This window comes from Brachyhypopomus gauderio, chromosome 14 (assembly GCF_052324685.1).
Source record: "Brachyhypopomus gauderio isolate BG-103 chromosome 14, BGAUD_0.2, whole genome shotgun sequence".
Taxonomy (NCBI): Eukaryota; Metazoa; Chordata; class Actinopteri; order Gymnotiformes; family Hypopomidae; genus Brachyhypopomus; species Brachyhypopomus gauderio.
In genome coordinates, this window is record NC_135224.1 from 792,114 (window position 1) to 811,554 (window position 19,441).

Genomic DNA, 19,441 nt, shown 5'->3' on the forward strand with positions numbered 1-19,441 from the left:
ACCATATACAAACATTGTATGAAAATAATGCCGCACACCGCGACTAATACGAGCAGGATGCAGAGACATTTACACCACAGCTCAGTACTCAGATCAACATATCTCACTTGGTAGCAGGGACAGAACGGCGCTTTGGCAAGTTGAGACAGCAGGATATCAGGAGCAGTGTGGGGATGTTAATATTCTTAAAAATGAACATGGCAGTGTAGTTGCAGCAAATTCAGTGACATACTTGGTCAGGCTCTGTTTGCACTATTTGCACTCTGTATTGACAGAGAATAACTTTTTGTTTTGCACATAATACAGTGAGTCCCCTCTTAACAACGGGTCCGGTTAATGAGGAACTGGAGTTACGACCGACTTATTATTTTATTTTGTGCGGTGCGCGGAGGAGCAGTGGCAGCACAGTGGAGTATTGTGGAGTGTTGTGTTGTGTAGTGTAGTGGAGTGTTGTGTAGTGTAGTGAAGTGTTGTGTACGATAAGATGAGGCAGGACAGCCTCCACCGCAGCCCATCTCGGCAACGCGGTCGCTCTTTCTCACGCTGTACACGAGAACATTGTTAGTTTTTTTCTATACTGTATTTACGATCAAAGCGTATCTAAATCTAGGGTCACGCTTAACGACGAAAACTGCTTTACGACGGACTTTTCAGTCTCTAACACAGTCATTAAGCGGGGACTTACTGTAATATTGTTTGCGCTTGGCAAAAGGAGAAATATTTACTTATTTATTTTATTTTAACTTTTATGAAATTTTATTTCAATTTCAATTTGTAGAGGAAGAAGTTTATTAAAAGTTCATGCTTACATAATGCATGTTAAGAGTTATAATAAAACTCTGCATGTGTAACTCAGTTAAATAAAAGTCTGTTGTCCAGTCATATAATTTGTAATATTTCTGTTCTTAAAATCTTGTCTCGTTCTCGTGAATCCAATATCGTGTCTCGTCTCGTCTCGTGAGCTGAGTGTCTCGTCACACCCCTACTCAGCACACAGTAATGAGGGAGTTTCAGGCCCTCTTTTTCCAGGGAGCACAAATAGACTATAGCCTGTGAGCTCAATTTTTTATGAGGTGAAAGATTAAAAAGTGTGTACAAAAAGGTTTTATATACTGAATTATGGAGATTGGAAATGTAAAAATTAAATATGTGGTCTGTAGGTTCTTCTCAAATGTACATGTGAGGCCCTCTTGTTGATGTCCATGTTTAAATAAGGCCCAATGTTGTTCAAGGACACAGTGATGTAGGAAAGGAGACGTCTTCCACTTGGAGGTAATGATGCTGTCACGGTGAGGCGGCCCCCTACCGGCCGCCTCCGTCCACAGCGGCTGTTGTTGTTGTTGTTTGGTGACGTCATGTGCGTCCCTCAGGTGGGCGGAGCCAGTGATCCGTCTCACCTGAGGGTCGTTTGTTTGCCTATATATGTCTTGTCTTTGTACCAGTTGACCGCTGGTCATTATATCCTTAATTTGGATCTATTGCACGGGTTTTAGGTTTGCACACTTTATATTAAACCATCCTTTTTCCCTGAGACTTGGCGTGATCGCTTCCTTTTCGTTGCTCACCCCTGCCCGTCACAGAATGACCAGCCACCCTTCGGAAGCCGCCGAGTCTCTTTTACTTTCTCCTTCGTTCGTGGTCATGTCTCGTGGTAAGTGTTTGTCTGCGTGGTGTTTGTTTGAAGAGATCCGCCGTGCTTTTGTGTTGTTTGTGGCACGGCGAGGGACAGGGCTCTTGCCCTGGAAATACTCTTCGTTTTTGTTGTTTGTTTGTTTGTTTGAAGAGCTCCGCCGTGTTTGTGTTTGTGGCACGGCGAGGACCAGGACGTCTTCCCTGGGAGCGCTCTTCATGTTTTGTGTGGGAAAAATGTGTACATGTTGACGGACGTGTGGATCTGTGTGCGTGCTCGTTGTTTCATGTTAAATGTTTCATGTGTGACGCGGTCGCCGCTCGTCACTGTCGCCTCGCTCCCCGTGTGTCTTGTGTTTTATGTGGGGAGCGACTGCGACTCGGAGCGGCGCGTCACTATTGTGTATGTGTATGTAGAGCGCGCATGTGTGGGTCCCGTCTGTCTGTTTGTACACTGTTTTGTTTGTCTAGTAGTTGCGTGTGTGTTTTGTCCTAGCGTGTTGTCAACTGTTACATGTAATTCCACGCATGCTCCTCCCCTTAAATGTGTGTTTGGGGGGGGACCGGCTGTGGTCCCGTGCCAGGGGGTGTGGCACGGAGGGCGTCTCTCCCAAGGGAGGCCCTGAATAGGGTAAGGGCGCGTTTGTGTTTCCTGTTTGTATATGTGTGTGGTGTGTGTGTGTGAGAGGTTGTGTTCTTTGTGCAGGTGCTTCTCCTTGGCGGTGTTCCTGGACCTTGTGGGGGTCTCCACCTGGCAGGAGCCCCCTTGTGTTGTGGGGTGACCGGAGCCCGGTCGTGAAGAGCCCCTCCCTAGAGGGCTGGGGCCCCCGGATGTTTGGGGACCATGGGGCTCCGGTCTGAAAAGCTCCTGCTGGGGATGGAGGACCTCCCTCCTGCCCGGGGTGACCAGGAGGCCCTTGGGGCTGCTCCCTAGCCCGCGTCGGGGGTGCTCTGGGCCTCGGTCTCTAGCGCTCCTGGGTTGGGTGGAGGAGTCCACCTTGAGATGAGAGGCCCCGGGAGGGGTTGGCTCCCCAGGAGGCTGGGGTGACCCCTAGCAGAAGGCAGGGGTCAGCTCTGGGAGGAGGTAGGTCCAGGAGGTGAAGTAGCTACGCCTTGGAGAGGTATCCTGCACACCCACACACACACGAGGGACGAGAGAGGAGCCGTAGCCCCTCGTCCTCACACCCATGGGGCTTACCAGCTAAATGCCGGTTAGGGCGTGAGGGCCCTGTGACCGACCGGGGCGTGGTTTTGTGTTGTTAACGGCCGGAGGTGAGCTGTGTAATGTTTTGTGTTTTATGTTTCAGCTCCCGGACGGCAGGAGGTGTGTTCCTGCCTGTCTCTGCCTTCCTGCCCCTTCATGTTTTGTGTGCAGCCGCTGTGTGCCACACACCCAGTGGAGGGGAGTGCGGCTTGGTGGGGGGGTCTGTCACGGTGAGGCGGCCCCCTACCGGCCGCCTCCGTCCACAGCGGCTGTTGTTGTTGTTGTTTGGTGACGTCATGTGCGTCCCTCAGGTGGGCGGAGCCCGTGATCCGTCTCACCTGAAGGTCGTTTGTTTGCCTATATATGTCTTGTCTTTGTACCAGTTGACCGCTGGTCATTATATCCTTAATTTGGATCTATTGCACGGGTTTTAGGTTTGCACACTTTATATTAAACCATCCTTTTTCCCTGAGACTTGGCGTGATTGCTTCCTTTTCGTTGCTCACCCCTGCCCGTCACAGGTGCGAAACTTCAACTGATGTAATGTGAAATTTAAATACACATAATATGGGAATTAAATTCTAATGGGTACAATCTTGGATTTGCATAATGATAATAATGTATGATGTCGATATAGTCATAAACACTGTAAAGTTAATATGCAAAAAATGGAGGGCTAATTAAATAACAATTGGGAAACTATGAAAATTGTGCACTTGAATGAAAAAATAAAATAAATAAAGCTGTGTGTGTAAAGTGGTGTTCATGAGTTTAAGTATTTGCTGTTTGAAGAAAAAGTTAATTATGTTAAGGTGTTAATTTTACAGTAATTATTATTAATAATTAATATTTTAATTATAATTAATAATAATAATAAATAATCTCTTCAATTGTTATCGGTTGGTATTGTCTGACATACTAAATTGGGGGAATCGATTGTTGATGCCTGTTTGGGCTCTTGTTATATCTCTGCACATTCAACACTGAGACCAGTGAGAAACGAAATTGGAGTGTTCATCACAGGACTTTGCAGGGAAGTGAAACAGATGCAAGTGATTAATGTTAATGTGCCGGTGATTGAGAATGTGGGTGTGACTGAGTGACATGTGGTGAGCATCTCCCCTGAGCCCTGGGACATGTAAATGTGTTCAGTTCCTGGATGTTGATGTAAGTACTGTACACTCTGGAAATATTCTCTTGTGTGTACCTTGTCTTGTCTTGTCATAAAATTAGCAAAAGAGGTCCTTTCCCTAAACTCAGTGTGGGCAAAGGACCTCTCTTGCAAATTTGAAAGTTCAGTAGTCTATCTCCGGTCGATAGTCGAGTCTCAGTTACAAGAGGAACAATGTGGGTTCCAGTCCCTGTACAAACGGAGCAGGAGCTTGATTCACATGGCAAAGTAAGTCAGACTGGTTCCCGGTGGGAGTTGGACTCCGCCCTTTGTCACCGATTCTGTTCATAACTTTCATGGACAGAATTTCTCGGCGTAGCCAAGTGGTGGAGGGGGTTCGTTTTGGTGGCCTCCAGGATTCCTCCTTTATGTGGATGATGTGGTCCTGTTGACATCATCAGGCCAGGACTTACAGCTCTCGCTGGATCAGTTTGCAGCCGAGTGCAAGCGGCCAGGATGAGAATCAGCACCTCTAAAACTGAGACCATGGTACTCCGTCGACAAGGATGAAGTGCCCTCTCTGGGTTGAGAGTGAGTCCTTGCCTCAAGTGGAGGAGTTAAAGTATCTGGTTCTTGTTCACAAGTGAGGGAAGGATGGAACGAGAGATTGACAGGTGGATCGGTGCTGCAGCTGCAGTATTGCGGACGTTGTACTGGACCGTTGTGGTGAAGAGGGAGCTGAGCCAAAAGGCAAAGCTCTCGATTTACTGGTCAATCTACATTCTGACTCTCACCTATGGTCACGAGCTCTGGGTAGTGACCAAAAGAATAAGATCACGAATACAAGCAGCTAAAATGAGTTTTCTCTCCCTTAGAGTCATCTGGGAGAGGCTCGGAGTAGAGACTCGGAGTAGAGTCACTGTTCCTCCACGTAGAGAGGAGCAAGTTGAGGTGGTTTGGGCATCTGGTCCAGATTCCACCTGGGTGCCCCCCGGGTGAGGTGCTCCAGGCATGTCCAACTGGGAGGAGATCCCGGGGAAGACCCAGGACACGCTGGAGAGATTATATCTCTCGGCTGCCTTGGGAACGACTATGTATCCTCCCAGAAGGGCTAGAAGAGGTGGCTGGGGGGAGGGAAACCTGGGCCTCTTTGATTAGGCTACTGCCCCCGCGACCCAAACCTGGATAAGCGGATGAAGATGGATGGTCTAAAAGCTTGTACTTAATAACTGTCTTTGAGTCTTTTTGTGCGTGCTGGGAGACTCCTATAACGTCTGCCAGAGGGTAGCAGATGAAAAAGTGCTTGTGCTGGATGGGTGTGGTCACTGCACACACTGTGTGTGATGACCAGGACAGATCCTCTGTGAACACTGAGGAATTTGACACTGCTGACCTGCTCCACCTCAGTGTTGATGTAGATAGGGTGGTGCTGGCCTCCTCACTGTCTCCTGAAGTTCACTATAATCTCAGTGTTGATGTAGATAGGGTGGTGCTGGCCTCCTCACTGTCTCCTGAAGTTCACTATAATCTCAGTGTTGATGTAGATAGGGTGGTGCTGGCCTCCTCACTGTCTCCTGAAGTTCACTATAATCTCAGTGTTGATGTAGATAGGGTGGTGCTGGCCTCCTCACTGTCTCCTGAAGTTCACTATAATCTCCTCAGTTTTGCTGATGTTCAGAGCTTATTTTTCTGACACCAGCTGGTCAGTGATTTCATCTAGGGTTAGGGTTTAGGGTTAGCGTTAAGGTTTATGGTTAGGGTTTAGGGTTAGGTTTACAGCATGTCCACTTGTTTTGTAGGCTACACAATCATCTGGAAGACAGCTGCATTTCACAAGGATGCCCTTCACAAATATAGATTAAAAACAAAATATACAACGACTAAAGGCCACCATGTATGTTTTTTTTTGTAGTTTTTCCTCCTTCTCAGGGTGTGTGTGCGTGCCTGTGTGTGTGCGTGCGTACGTGTTCGAGTGCGTGTGTTCGTGTACTCGTGCTTGTGTGTGTGTGTGTGTGTGTGTGTCTCCTCTGTCAGCCATGGCTTCCTCCAGCAGTGTCCTGTCTGAAGATGATCTCCAGTGCTCCATCTGTCTGGATGTGTTCACTGATCCAGTCTCTACTCCAGGGATACTCAAGTTGATCTAGCCGAGGGCCACATTTGGAAAATGAGAAGCGGCCGAGGGCCAGTCATTAAATTACATTCTTATAAAATGAGCAAACTTTAAAAAAAAAGACTGATAGCTTGTGCTCGTATTTTGATGCATTTTATTAGCTCCACTGCAATTCAGCAAGATATATTTTGAACCATTTTGAACAGCATAGCTGGAACCTTTCCTATTATGCAAGCAAATGTTGGACAAATTCAAAAATGAAAATGATTATTACTATTATTATTATGATGATGATGATTATTATTATTATTATGCGTATTACATTTTCATTTTAATATTGAGACAGAAAAACTTCCATCCACTTCAGCCATGAGGAACATCATTTAAAGACATTATCCTCAAACCCCGCAATCAAACTCAAGCTTCTAGAAAACCCCAACGATATCCCATAAACTCCGCATAAATGAGCAAAACTCTTGTACAACAGACCCGACCATGTCTCTGTCCCGTTCAACCAATCAACTTCCAGGGCTGCCACATACGCACCACCATAACCCTTGCCTGTTTTATCACGAAAACAAACGAGAGTTTAAATACTATTGTCACGTAGGGCTACGCCCCCCTCTCCCCGCTGTCACTCCAAAGTCTGTTCCTCGTGTTTTCTGTTATTCCTTGCCCGTTAGTCCCGCCCCATCATCATTGTTACCACCTGTCCCTAGTTTAGTTCCGTGTTCATATAGTCCCTGTATTTCCCCTGTCTGGTTGTCGGTTGTTTTGTCTAATCTGTTGGTTTATGCATTCCCGTTCGCTGTTTTGGGCCTACTCGTGAGTTTGCTCTGTGTTTCAGGTATCCGTTCCGTGTTTCCCCGTTGTGTTTAGTCCCTTCTTGAAATGCCCGTTTACCTTACCTGTTCTGGCTGCCCTCCCGGTTTGATCCACGCCTGTCCTTTCGATCGTGGTTTTGGTATTCCCCTGAATAAATCTCGCTCTCCTCAGCGTTTGTGTCCGTCTCCTCGCTCCGCAGCGCGAGCAACGTTACATGTGTGTGGTGTTTCTTATGTACCTACCTATTTCATGTCACCGTGAATGTATTTCATATTGAGGTGGAACTAAGATTCCTCTCTCCACTGCCACGCTACAATATAAACAAGCAAGCTTAATATCTTGATTTATTCATCAAAATAACTTGAACAACAAAATAACAAAATAGTTTACATTATATATTAATATATTATATTATATATTAAATACTAACTATATATTTCCCTGCATAATACTTTAAAATTGTGTTGAAAAAAAAAATGTGTTGAAATGACAGTGGTCATAAGTTCAGACACAGTACAGTTACATTCTGTTACATACAGACATGAACTCAGGGGTCTGTAGGTCGGACCTACAAACTCAACAGGATCAGAAGAAGGACGAGATTTAGTGATTTGAGTTTATAGAGTGCTGTGTGTGTGTGTGTGTGTGTGTGTGTGTGTGTGTGTGTGTGTGTGTGTGAACTACATGGACTAAATTTGGAGAAGGAAATTAATTTTTTGTTTATTTTTAAATCTGTAGGTGCAACAGCAACAACATCGGTGATCAATACATTCAACGTTATACACGACCAAACCGTGATTTTTAAAATTGTGATCACGGTAACTTCCTTAATAAATGCGGTTACCAGCATAGACATATATACATAGACGCCTCATGGAACGCTGAGTCGTACGTAAATGCGTCCGCCATATTGGTGAGGGCAGAAGAGCGATCGGAGAAGCAGCGAAAGATGCCTCGCTCATGCTCTGCGTATAACTGCACCAACCGCTTTTCAACTGAAACAAGATCAATTGGCATAACCTTTCACAGGTAAGAATGTAAATGTATTAATGCTTCTATTTGTCCATTACGGAGTCATTTTACGTACAGATTTTTGTGTTCAATACTGTTCATCACGGACGTAATACTGTGATTTCCCGCGGTGAAACCAGTCTCAGAACAAACAAAGAAAGTATATTTTTACTAAATTCGACCGAAGTAGGTACTCTGATTATTGTGATTTGTTTAGCAAACGTTTGTCATACTATGTAGGTTTCCAAAAGATAGAGATCTCAGAAAGAGATGGGAAACAGCTGTCAGACGAGAAGGGTTTTCTGCTAGCTTGTCCTCCATGCTCTGCAGTGAGCATTTCAGGCCAGAGGATTTTGACAGGACAGGTCAGGCAGTCAGGATCAGAACTGGAGCTGTTCCTTCAGTCTTCTGTTTCCCAGCTCACCTCCAAAAGGTCGGTGCTTCTAGAAAGCCAAGATTCAGAGCCACACCATCCTGGAAAACGTATTTTCCCTTTTTGGATCTGCTTGTCAGATAATTTTTTATCTTTTATCATTGGTTTTAGCACGTGTCTACCAGGACATCTAAGAGCTCAAAGAAGGCTCAGGAGACCCCGTCACTAGACTGCTCCCAACCTGTTCAGGAGGCTGAGCCAGTGTCTGTGGGCAAACATGTGAGTCAATACATGATAACTTTGTCTTAAGCAGCTGTTAGCATTATGACAGCCATGAACAAACGCTGAAGCATGTCATTATGGAGCATTCTTCAAACACACACAGATATTAACAATATTCACATCTCTGTTATAGGATCACTCCTATGCTCTGCCTTCATCCAATGAGGATCTGAGGGCCAGACTCAGGGAAGCCTTGGCTAGGGTGGAGAGTCTGGAAAGGGAGAGGAGGAATGCAAAGGACAGAGAGAAGAGGGCAAAGAACACTGAGTGGTCTTTTGGAGGATCTCAGGATGAAGAAACTGATTAATGAAGATTTGAAAGAGCAGCTCGATATATACTCAGGTATAAACAAAAAATTTTTTCTGGATTTTTAACTGTTTTACAGGGTTCGTACGGTCATGAAAAACCTGGAAAAGTTATGGAATTTGAAAATAGCAATTTCCAGGCCTGGATAAGTTTTGGAAAAAATAAAAATACTCAAATGTTTTGGAAAAGTCATGGAAATTTGCTTGACACAATAAATTTATGTCGTTCCGATAACCGGAAGAAAAAATAAATATATATAATATAGCCATTTTTTTCATTGTGCGGACCACTAACGTAACTTCACACGTTAGTTCACTGCGTTAGCATCGGACTCCAAGCGGAGCTGTAGATTGTACTTTGATGACATGTAAATCAGCGTAATGCTGGTAAATGCCGATTCAACAATGGCTGCTTCAGTTGGACAAATACAAGCTGTGGCTTGAGAAAGACAAGGACACGGGGCGTGAAAAATGTGCACTGTGTGGTTAACCAATTGGTTAACGATGGGGTTAGAGACTGAAAAGTCCGTCGTAAAGCAGTTTTCGTCGTTAAGCGCGACCCTAGATTTAGGTACGTTTTGATCGTAAACACAGTATAGAAAAAAACTAAGGACATTCTCGTGCGTACAACGCGAGAAAGAGCGATCGTGTTGCCGAGATGGGCTGCAGTGGAGGCTGTGCTGCCTCCGCTTATCGTACACAACACTACACAAAACTACACTCCACTACACTCAACAGTGATGCCACTGCACCTCCGCGCACTGCGCGAAATTAAGAAAAGTCGGTCGTAACTCCGGTCCGTTGTTAACCAGACCCGTCGTTAAGCGGGGACTCACCGGCTGTAAGCCCGGATACGGCTTATGGCTACAACATTTTCCATAAAAAAACTTTGTAGATGCGGCTTATATTGATATTGAAAATACGGTAAATGTTTATTTTTTCAATTAAACCACGTGGCTTTTCATTAATTTATTATATACTGTGGAATTTTGGCCTGGATTTTTTTCTTTTCTTTCTGGATTTTTTTCTTTTCATGTCTACACATATGTTTAGAGAATGTATAGTCATTGAAATTTGTCTAAAAGTCATGGAAAAGTCATGGAAAAGTCATGGAAATTAATTGTCAAAAAAGTGTATGAACCCTGGTTTTAGATATTGATTGATTTTGTAGTTGTGTTTAAGAATAAGTAAAAAAACGAATAAATAAAATGTGACCACATATCTACCAACCCGCTTTGGTGCACTGGTTGATAATGCACTGGTGTACATCTCAGGGTTTGTTGTCAGGCAAATTCTTACAAAGCTGTCCTGTGATGTGTGCCGTGGTAGTTTGGTTACTGATGCTACACCTGCATCATTTGATCAGAGCTATCACCTGCTCACATTAAAAAACAAAGGAGGACTGATGATTCCTTCTGAGGGCACAGTGAGGGTGGTCAGATCAGCTGAGCGCTTCATTCGTCAGACGAGGTCAGAACAAGTGGTCAAAGTGGCCTTGATCTGTCAGTTGGTTCGTGCAGAGATTGGGTCTGAGGATGTATTTTTTCTGGGGGGGCACATTCAAGAAACACAATTTGGAATTGACAACCACCATTTCATGTTGATGTCTCAAGTTGTGTCTGTCTTCCACAAACTGAGACTGCACCATATTGCCAAGCTGAACACTCTTAAGTTGCAGAGTGGTAACACACGGAAAAAGCTGTGCAAGACTGTACTTTTCCAAGGGTATTAGCTTCAAACAATAGAGATCCCAGTATATACAGAGATAGATATAGATCGATATATAGACATATATATATAGATATATATATATAGATATATAGATATTAATGTGTACATATATATAGATATAGATATTAATGTGTACATATAGATATAGACAGTAATGTGTACATATATAGATAGATAGATATTAATGTGTACATATATATAGATAGATATAGATATTAATGTGTACATATATATATATATATATATATATATATATATATATATATTAATGTGTACATATATAAATAGATATTTTATTTATTTCATATATTGATGATGTGTGTGTACATATGTTCATAAATGTTAATTACTGTAAATATAAAAACGGAATCAATTGTATCATAGGTTGACATTTTTTTATTCAGAAATTACAATTAAAATATAATGAAAAGTCATAAATGTTGTCTTTGTTGATTGTTTAATTTCCAAATATATTAACGTTTATATGTGAGTGGGTCGATGACGAACATTAGCTAAAAATACTTTGTAGAAGAGCAGAAGTTCGCTCCATTCACTTGCATTAGCCTTACTGGCACATATGCCCTCACCAATATGGCGGACGCTGTTACGTATCGCAGCAGCGGGCTGCCCCGCTCGATGAGGCGTCTATGTATATATGTCTATGGTTACCAGAGCAGAGGACGGAAACACGTAGAGGAAATGCGCACAAACCCTCAACAATCGAGCTGAGACTTTATTCACGATATTTGATATAGCATATATATTTACCTAAAGTCTTTAAAATAGTTTTAATAGTTTTAATACTCTAATACTTGATTATTCTCCTCTTGGCAGAATTTAACCACGTGAGAGGCTGTAAATCCAAACTACATTTCACATTTTCTCTGTTTTCCGAACAGCGCGCAAAATGTAACTGGAGGACACGGAGATGATGAAAGATAAAAGGGTTGAGAAGGTAAGAACGGTAACGCACCACTGAGGTATAAATACGTGTGATAAAGAAACACGTAGATTTATGTATTTGCTGTTTTTGTGGTGAGTAAAGTAGCGTGAAGTGGATTTGTTACGTATCGTAAGATATAACCTTCGCAACAATAACAATCGTTTGCATTTGCAACTCTCTGTAATTACAGGAAATTGGCTGATATATTTTGATAAACGGACCTCAGATCGTATTACATCCTAAGTGATTATTCTCTTTCAATGACACTTTCTTGCGTTAAGTGATTACTGTACACATATTTCTCATTGACATTGTGGACTTATGAAACGAAAGTAAAAGTGAATCGTTGCAAGTGGGCGCAGTAACGACGTCTCGACGTTTTTAAATCACTCCCTCCCTTTATGTATGTCAAACGCATACATTAAGCCCTAAATACACGTTGTGCTTTTTGGTTTCTGGGCATAACGGGTGTTTCATACGTGATAAAGATGTGAGAACACTAGAGGAAAATCAGGTGCTACGGTCAAATATGGTCACGTGGTTCAGGTAGGAAGCCCCTTATCAAACTTGTGCTTAGGGTCCCAGGACAGTCTGAACAGGCTTATATGTTATATAAATACACTGTTCAGTCGCATTTTATCTCAGTACTTCTAGTGAAAGAGCGACAGACGTTTACTTGATGTTGTGGGCGCGTTGAGGAGAAGGAGTAACGCAGAGACATCCTAAACGTGACATAATATCCTGATTATCATAATTCACATGTATGGTTATTATATTCAGACCTGTAGAAATAACAAGGGTGTTGATATTATGAATCATTTTATTGTATTTATCGCGAGGCAAAAGCAGCAGGATGGATGGTTGGAGCTGTTGAGTCTTTAATGTCCATATCAACAGGAAAGCACACACACCACCCACAATGAAAAAGACTCATAGGCACTACAACAATCACTCACAGCACAGAAAGCTAAACAATCACAAACTCAGTAAACACGTTCAGTCTAGTTCTGGCTCATTCAGGACAGACTCGAGGAACACACAGCACTGAACCGCAGGACCTGCAGATATTTATAGGGCAAAACATGAGATACAGGTAAAGGAGTAATGTGTAGGTGTGTCAATAGGTGGGGGAGTGTGTGTGTGGGGGAGTGTGTGTGTGTCTGTGTGTGAAAATACACAGGATGTATTTTGATAACCTATGGAATATTAAAATTAACACAGCTGAGCCATGGATGTAGCCATTCATGAATGTAGAATCTGCCAGTGTTATGAAGTAGAATACGACAACATAAATTACACTAGTTTGCTGTGAGTGCGGATGACTTGACCACAGTAAATAAACAGCGGGACATTTTCCCTCGCTACATCAAACATTTCACCATAGCATTTGCGGTACTGAATATAACTTAAACTTAGGTGATTTACATACCAACTATAATTATCTTTTCTAATGTGCTATAAAAGAGCGTACAGTGCCTCTAAGTATATTCAACCCCCTGCAGATGTAGCAGGTTTACACATTTGTAGTTAACGTGGCCTTGTGACATTTGGACTGTAGATCAGCCTGGACACATGAAATGCACTGCAGCAAAAAATAATGTTATTTCTTTCTGTTTGGTTCCCTCAAGTATTAAGAAATAATTCAGGCATAAAGAACAATGAGCTTCACCTGCTTGGATTATTTATCACCTTTTCTGACTATAAAAGCCCCTCCCCAAACTTGTGAACAGCACTCAAACATGGTCAACATGGGAAAGACTGAGGTGCATTCCAAGGCCATCAGAGACAAAATCCTGGAGGTTCACAAGACTGGCAAGGGCTACAAAACCATTTCCAAGAAGTGGAAGGCTTATGGAACTGTTAACCTTCCTTGGTCTGGACAGCCTTTCAAAGTTTCCTCCCGTGCCGAGGCCAGGCTTGTCCAAACAGTCAAGGCTGACCCAAGAGCAACCAGGCGGGAGCTCCAGGAAGATCTCATGGTGGTGGGGACATTGGTTTCAATCAATTCGATAAGTAACATACTCCACTGCAGTGGTCTCCGTTCCAGACAAGCCCAAAGCATGATGTCAAGGCTCGTCTACAGTTCATGATCACTTGGACTCTGAGGCGACTGGCTCAAGGTTCTCTGGTGTAATGAGACCAGTGTTTCTCAAAGTGTGAAGTCTCACTAGTGGGGCGCATGGGTATTGCAGGTGGGGCGCGAGCAATTGGAAGAAATGAAATGAAAGAGACCTGTTTGTTTTGCACAAGCCCCGGATGTATAAAATGTCTGCGGAACATTGCGAAGAACGGCTAGATTCGGCCCCCCCCACTCAACAAATTACGTTTGCAATTTAAAACTTGCATTTGTATTTTATACAAAGGTGGGGCATGGAATTTCCCCATCTTCTGAGGAGGGGAATGATTGAAAAAGTTTGAGAACCACTGGTTTAGACCAAGATCCAGGTCTTTGATGCCAACCACACCCAGGACATTTGGAGACAGGATGGCACTGCATATGACCCCAAGAATACCATCCCTACAGTCAAGCATGGTGGTGATAGCATTGTGCTGTGGGGCTGCTTCTCAGCCAAGGGGCCTGGCCATCTGGTCCACATCCAGGTGAAGATGGATAGCACAGCCTACCTGGAGATTCTGGCCAAGAACCTCCATCCCTCTATCAAGGATCTTAAGATGGATCGTCATTTTAAGAGGGAGAAGATCAAGGTGTTGCAGTGTTGCAGTCTCCTGACCTTAACCCAATTAAACTTGTGGAAGGAGGTCCAGATCAAAGTCCACATGAGATACCCAAAGTTCCTTGGAGAAGATCTGCATGGAGGAGAACAACTTGGAGAAGATCTGCATGGAGGAGTGGGCCAAGATTACTCCAGAGATCTGTGTTTGCCTGATCAGGTCTTATTAAAACCATTAATACCTGTAATTGCAAACAAGGGTTTTTCCAAAAAAATATTAAACCCTAATGTTTATGTTTAAAATGTATTATAATTTAACAGCAGCATATTTTTTTGGTTTGTAATATTTAGGCAGCTGTTACAAATGCTCTTGTTCAAAGTTTGAAGGCTCTAACTTATTTGCAACTTGTTAAACCTGCAAAATCTGCAGGGGGTTGAATACTACTTGGAGGCACAAAAAATGTTCAAACAAATAAAAAGAACACTAAAATAACACATCTTAGATCTCAATTAATAAAATATTCCAGTTGAAAATCTTTTACATAGTGGAATGTGTTGAGAACAAAATAACAAAAATGATCAATGAAAATTATTCAGTGGGAATTCCTCAAAACAAGTTAAAATGAGGCTCAGTAGTGTGTGTGGCCTCCACGTGCCTGTATGCTTCTCAGATCTGGATTAAAGCATCAGTCAACTCCTGGACAGTCTGTGGTACAACGAGGCGTTGGTGAGTGATGTCCCAGATGTGCTTGATTGGATTCAGGTCTGGGGAACGAGCAGGCCAGTCTATAGCATCAATATCTTCATCATGCAGGAACTGCTGACACACTTCAGCCACATGGGTCTAGCATTGTCATGCATCAGAAGGAACCCAGGGCCAACCTCACCAGCCTATGGTCTCACAATATTAGTATTATTAGTGGCCTGCTGGAGGTCATTTTGCAGGGCTCTGGCACTGCTCATCCTGTTCCTCCTCACAAAAAGGAGGAGTTAGTGGTCCTGCTACTGGGTTGTTGCCCTCCTTTCTGCTCTGGCTTCTGCTATTCACCATATGTAAAGGCCCCCTTATCAGCTGCCCTACACCTACCTGATAGAGACCCCTATAGGTGCCTGAATAAAATCCTCATGGGGGGAATTCTCTACAATATACAGACCCATTCCAAAAAATTAGAATATCATGGAAAAGTTGATTAATTTATTTTTAGTTTATTAATTAAACTTTCATAGGTTATTAATTCAGGGCCTACAATTTAAACATTTCAAGTATTTATTTGTTTATTTTTACATAATTTGGGCTTCCAGCTCATAAACTCAGAGCTCATTGATTTAGAGTCAAATTAGGTAAACACATTAAGTGTATTTTTCATTAGAAGAGGTGAACAGTCACTCAGGAGTGTTTCTATTTCTATTTTGATGAGTTGGGTTTTATACTTCCCACCAGGTCAAGCTGAATAGACAAACATGTCAACCCTGATACTGCTGAACACAGAGTGATGACAGATTCTGAAATGATGTCGGGGGAGTGTGGAAACAGCAAAAACACGGACTGGAGTCTCACTGAAGAACATGGTGAGATTCAGAGGTAAGTGTGCAGAATGATGACACACCCACATTCATCACCCACATGAATTATGGGTCTTATAAATTCTACTATATATGACACTAAGATGACACCAAAGGTGTGCTGTTATTGTCTCTCTTGATGAATTATGGGTCATATAAATTCTACTATATATGACACTAAGTTCCTCAGAATTGAGTGATTCCATATTTTTTCCCTGCGCTTGTTCTAGGGGTGCACGATATGGACTAGAATTACGATGTGCGATAACATTGTTGGATATCCCGATATCGATGTGAACCACGATAAATTAAGATTAAAATACAGAGATGTAGTGTCTCTCTGAACAGCAGCACGTTAATTCGTTTTTTTTTACTGTGTAATGAATCCAGAATAATTCCAAATATTTTGCAGGTTTATTCAACAATAGATTCAATCTAGGTTTATACTTTCACGAGTGACCGTAGCGCGACTCCGCACACCTCGCGTAAAAACCTCCGCGAACGACGGAAGCGTTTAATCTTGCCGTGTCACATTCTTTGCAGTGTTGTCCGAAACGATATGTAGGCCTAGTAGTATAAAAAAAACACCCCTCAAATACAGGGGAATGAACATTTACCTGACCAATTTTAATGTTGCTTTGTGTATCAGGTTTGAAAAGTGCTGGAATTTAGGCTAAAGTACTTGAAAATGCTTGAAATTGTAACTACTTCGTTTCACAACAAATATCTGTCTGACTGAACAGTTCTCCTGTAATTACATTAACAAATACGAGCCTCTTGTAATTCCAGGATGAAACATGAAAGAACGTGAAGACGTTAAGATTGGGCGTTTTGAAAATAAACAACCATTAAATAATGTGATTAAAAAAGCGAATTATTTCAAATCATTTAGAGTATATGTATAAATATTTAACTCAATTAAGTTTAACGAGCTGGAAATTATTGAAATGGACCTTGAAAGTGACGTACAACTGCTTTAATTCCACCTTGTATAGGTGTATGAACCCGGCAAACATGACTGTTCTCATTGCGCTGAGACGCGGCGCGCGCAAACTTACAAAATTCGAGAGGTGCACGACCTCGTGAACCGACAGCGCGCGAGACCATCGCGCACGGGCGAAGCCACCGTGATTATGTTATTTTCGCCTTGCGGACCCTCGCGCTGCGTCAAGTGTAAACCAGGCTTAAATCAAATCGCGTGTCTGACGAGCGTGTTCACCTCACTCTGCCTCTTGCCTACTTACGTCACGTGATCATAGTCTGCAGCGCGAATAGCTCCCTCTATTGCTGGACGAGGATAATGCAATTTGAGTTTGCTGTTATTCAAGGAGTTATCGTGGCTCTTTCGATGTGTTTATCGTGAAACTTCACATCGCGATAACGATAAAAATACGATTCATCGTGCAGCCCTAGCTTGTTCATTAAAAGTAACATTTACTTAGTTTCCACAATGTTTTTTCTTTTTTCTTTTAGTGTTTTTGAAAACTAACAAGTTGCACTTTGGAAAGACCTTATTATTGCATCATGTTTTTGATCTGAGTTTGTTCTACAGAATAAAATGTCTGAATGAGTGCTCATCCCAGACTGGTGATTCGAGACTTTTTGCCAGGGGTTGTATATTTATAGCAGTCATGGTCTGGTGGTTGGGGAACCGGTCTTGTGACTGGAGGGTTGTGGGTTCGATTCCCAGGCCTGAGGCCATGACTGAGGTGCCCTTGAGCAAGGCACCTAACCCCAACTGCTCCCGGGCTAGGGCTAGGGCTGCCCACCGCTCTGGGCATGTATGTACCACAGACCCCTAGTAATCACCATGTGTGTGTGTGTGTGTGTGTAAACTGCGGAGGATGGGTAAATGGGTAAATACGGAGGACAAATTTCGATTGAGGTGAAAATCACAATTGACAAATATGGCACAATTTCTTTATCATAGTGCTCGGAGGACACAGTCATCATTTTCCTAAATAGATGCTTGACAGAGGGAAAAAGAGGGAATATATCAAACATAGACACTGTTGTGAGTGAGAAGCAGCAGGATGTAAGGGTGGTAGAGACACGTTTTTAATGTCCATGATGCCAAACCCACCAACAAACCAATAAAAAAAACTTAGAGCACTGTAGCACTATATACCAGCTCACAGCACAAAGCACTTATAGATCACACACTCTAAGACTCAGTAGCATGTTGGGACCACAAGGTTGAGGTAACAGCAGGACAACAAGAGTATGTGTACCACACCAGAAAGAGAAAATATTATGAGGCACATGTCCCAGTACCAAGTAGTGTAAATTAGTGAACTGTAGTGTGCAAGGACGGAGACCAGCAGATCTAAGAATGGTAGAACAATTAAAAGGAGCCACAATGGGGCAGCAGGACTCCTAGAAACATCAGTGCTCCGGTCTTAAAGTGTAACGAAGGCTAAAAACTGCTAGTGGATCTTACCAGTGATCATGATGTCAAACTATTCAAGATCGATCCAGACATCCAGTCACTTGGGCTGCTTCACCGATGCCTTCAGACCGTTTTGAGGCTCTAATGTGTAGGTGTAGACAGAACAAGGGTGGATGAAGGTGTAGACAGTAAAGGTGGATGAGGGAGGGGGTAGACAGAACAAGGATGGATGAAGGTGTAGACAGAACAAGGGTGGATGAGGGAGGGTGTAGACAGAACAAGGGTGGATGATGGAGGGTGTAGACAGAACAAGGGTGGATGAAGGTATAGACAGAACAAGGGTGGATGAGGGAGGGTGTAGACACAACAAGGGTGGATGAGGGAGGGTGTAGACAGAACAAGGGTGGATGATGGAGGGTGTAGACAGTATAAAGGTGGATGAGGGAGGGTGTAGACAGAACAAGGGTGGATGAAGGTGTAGACAACAAGGGTGGATGAGGGAGGGTGTAGACAGAACAAGGGTGGATGAAGGTGTAGACAGTATAAAGGTGGATGAGGGAGGGTGTAGACAGAACAAGGGTGGATGAAGGTGTAGACAGAACAAGGATGGATGAAGGTGTAGACAGAACAAGGGTGGATGAGGGAGGTGTAGACAGAACAAGGGTGGATGAAGGTGTAGACAGTATAAAGGTGGATGAGGGAGGGTGTAGACAGAACAAGGGTGGATGATGGAGGGTGTAGACAGAACAAGGGTGGATGATGGAGGGTGTACACAGAACAAGGGTGGATGAGGGAGGGTGTAGACAGAACAAGGGTGGATGAAGGTGTAGACAGAACAAGGGTGGATGAAGGTGTAGACAGAACAAGGGTGGATGATGGAGGGTGTAGACAGAACAAGGGTGGATGAAGGTGTAGACAGTTTAAAGGTGGATGAAGGTGTAGACAGTTTAAAGGTGGATGAGGGAGGGTGTAGACAGAACAAGGGTGGATGATGGAGGGTGTAGACAGTATAAAGGTGGATGATGGAGGGTGTAGACAGAACAAGGGTGGATGAGGGAGGGTGTAGACAGTATAAAGGTGGATGATGGAGGGTGTAGACAGAACAAGGGTGGATGAAGCAGGGTGTAGACAGTATAAAGGTGGATGATGGAGGGTGTAGACAGAACAAGGGTGGATGAGGGAGGGTGTAGACAGTATAAAGGTGGATGATGGAGGGTGTAGACAGAACAAGGGTGGATGATGGAGGGTGTAGACAGTATAAAGGTGGATGATGGAGGGTGTAGACAGAACAAG

General features: G+C 43.3%; 1 protein-coding gene and 1 long non-coding RNA gene across 2 annotated transcripts in view; both read left to right on the forward strand.

The window, feature by feature from the left end:
- The first annotated feature begins 7,747 nt into the window (after nt 1-7,747).
- LOC143474478 (uncharacterized) lies at nt 7,748-8,811 on the forward strand. Its single transcript, XR_013120785.1, has 3 exons — nt 7,748-7,908; nt 8,435-8,542; nt 8,679-8,811. It is a non-coding gene; the product is annotated as an uncharacterized LOC143474478 (long non-coding RNA).
- Nucleotides 8,812-11,281: 2,470 nt separating this feature from the next.
- LOC143474465 (uncharacterized) overlaps nt 11,282-19,441 on the forward strand; it is a 125,137-nt gene continuing 116,977 nt past the window's right edge. Inside the window, exons 1-2 of the mRNA XM_076971931.1 lie at nt 11,282-11,536; nt 15,638-15,778. Of these exons, the coding sequence (XP_076828046.1) occupies nt 15,690-15,778 (89 nt within the window). The 5' untranslated portion in view covers nt 11,282-11,536; nt 15,638-15,689. The remainder of the gene's footprint in view (nt 11,537-15,637; nt 15,779-19,441) is intronic.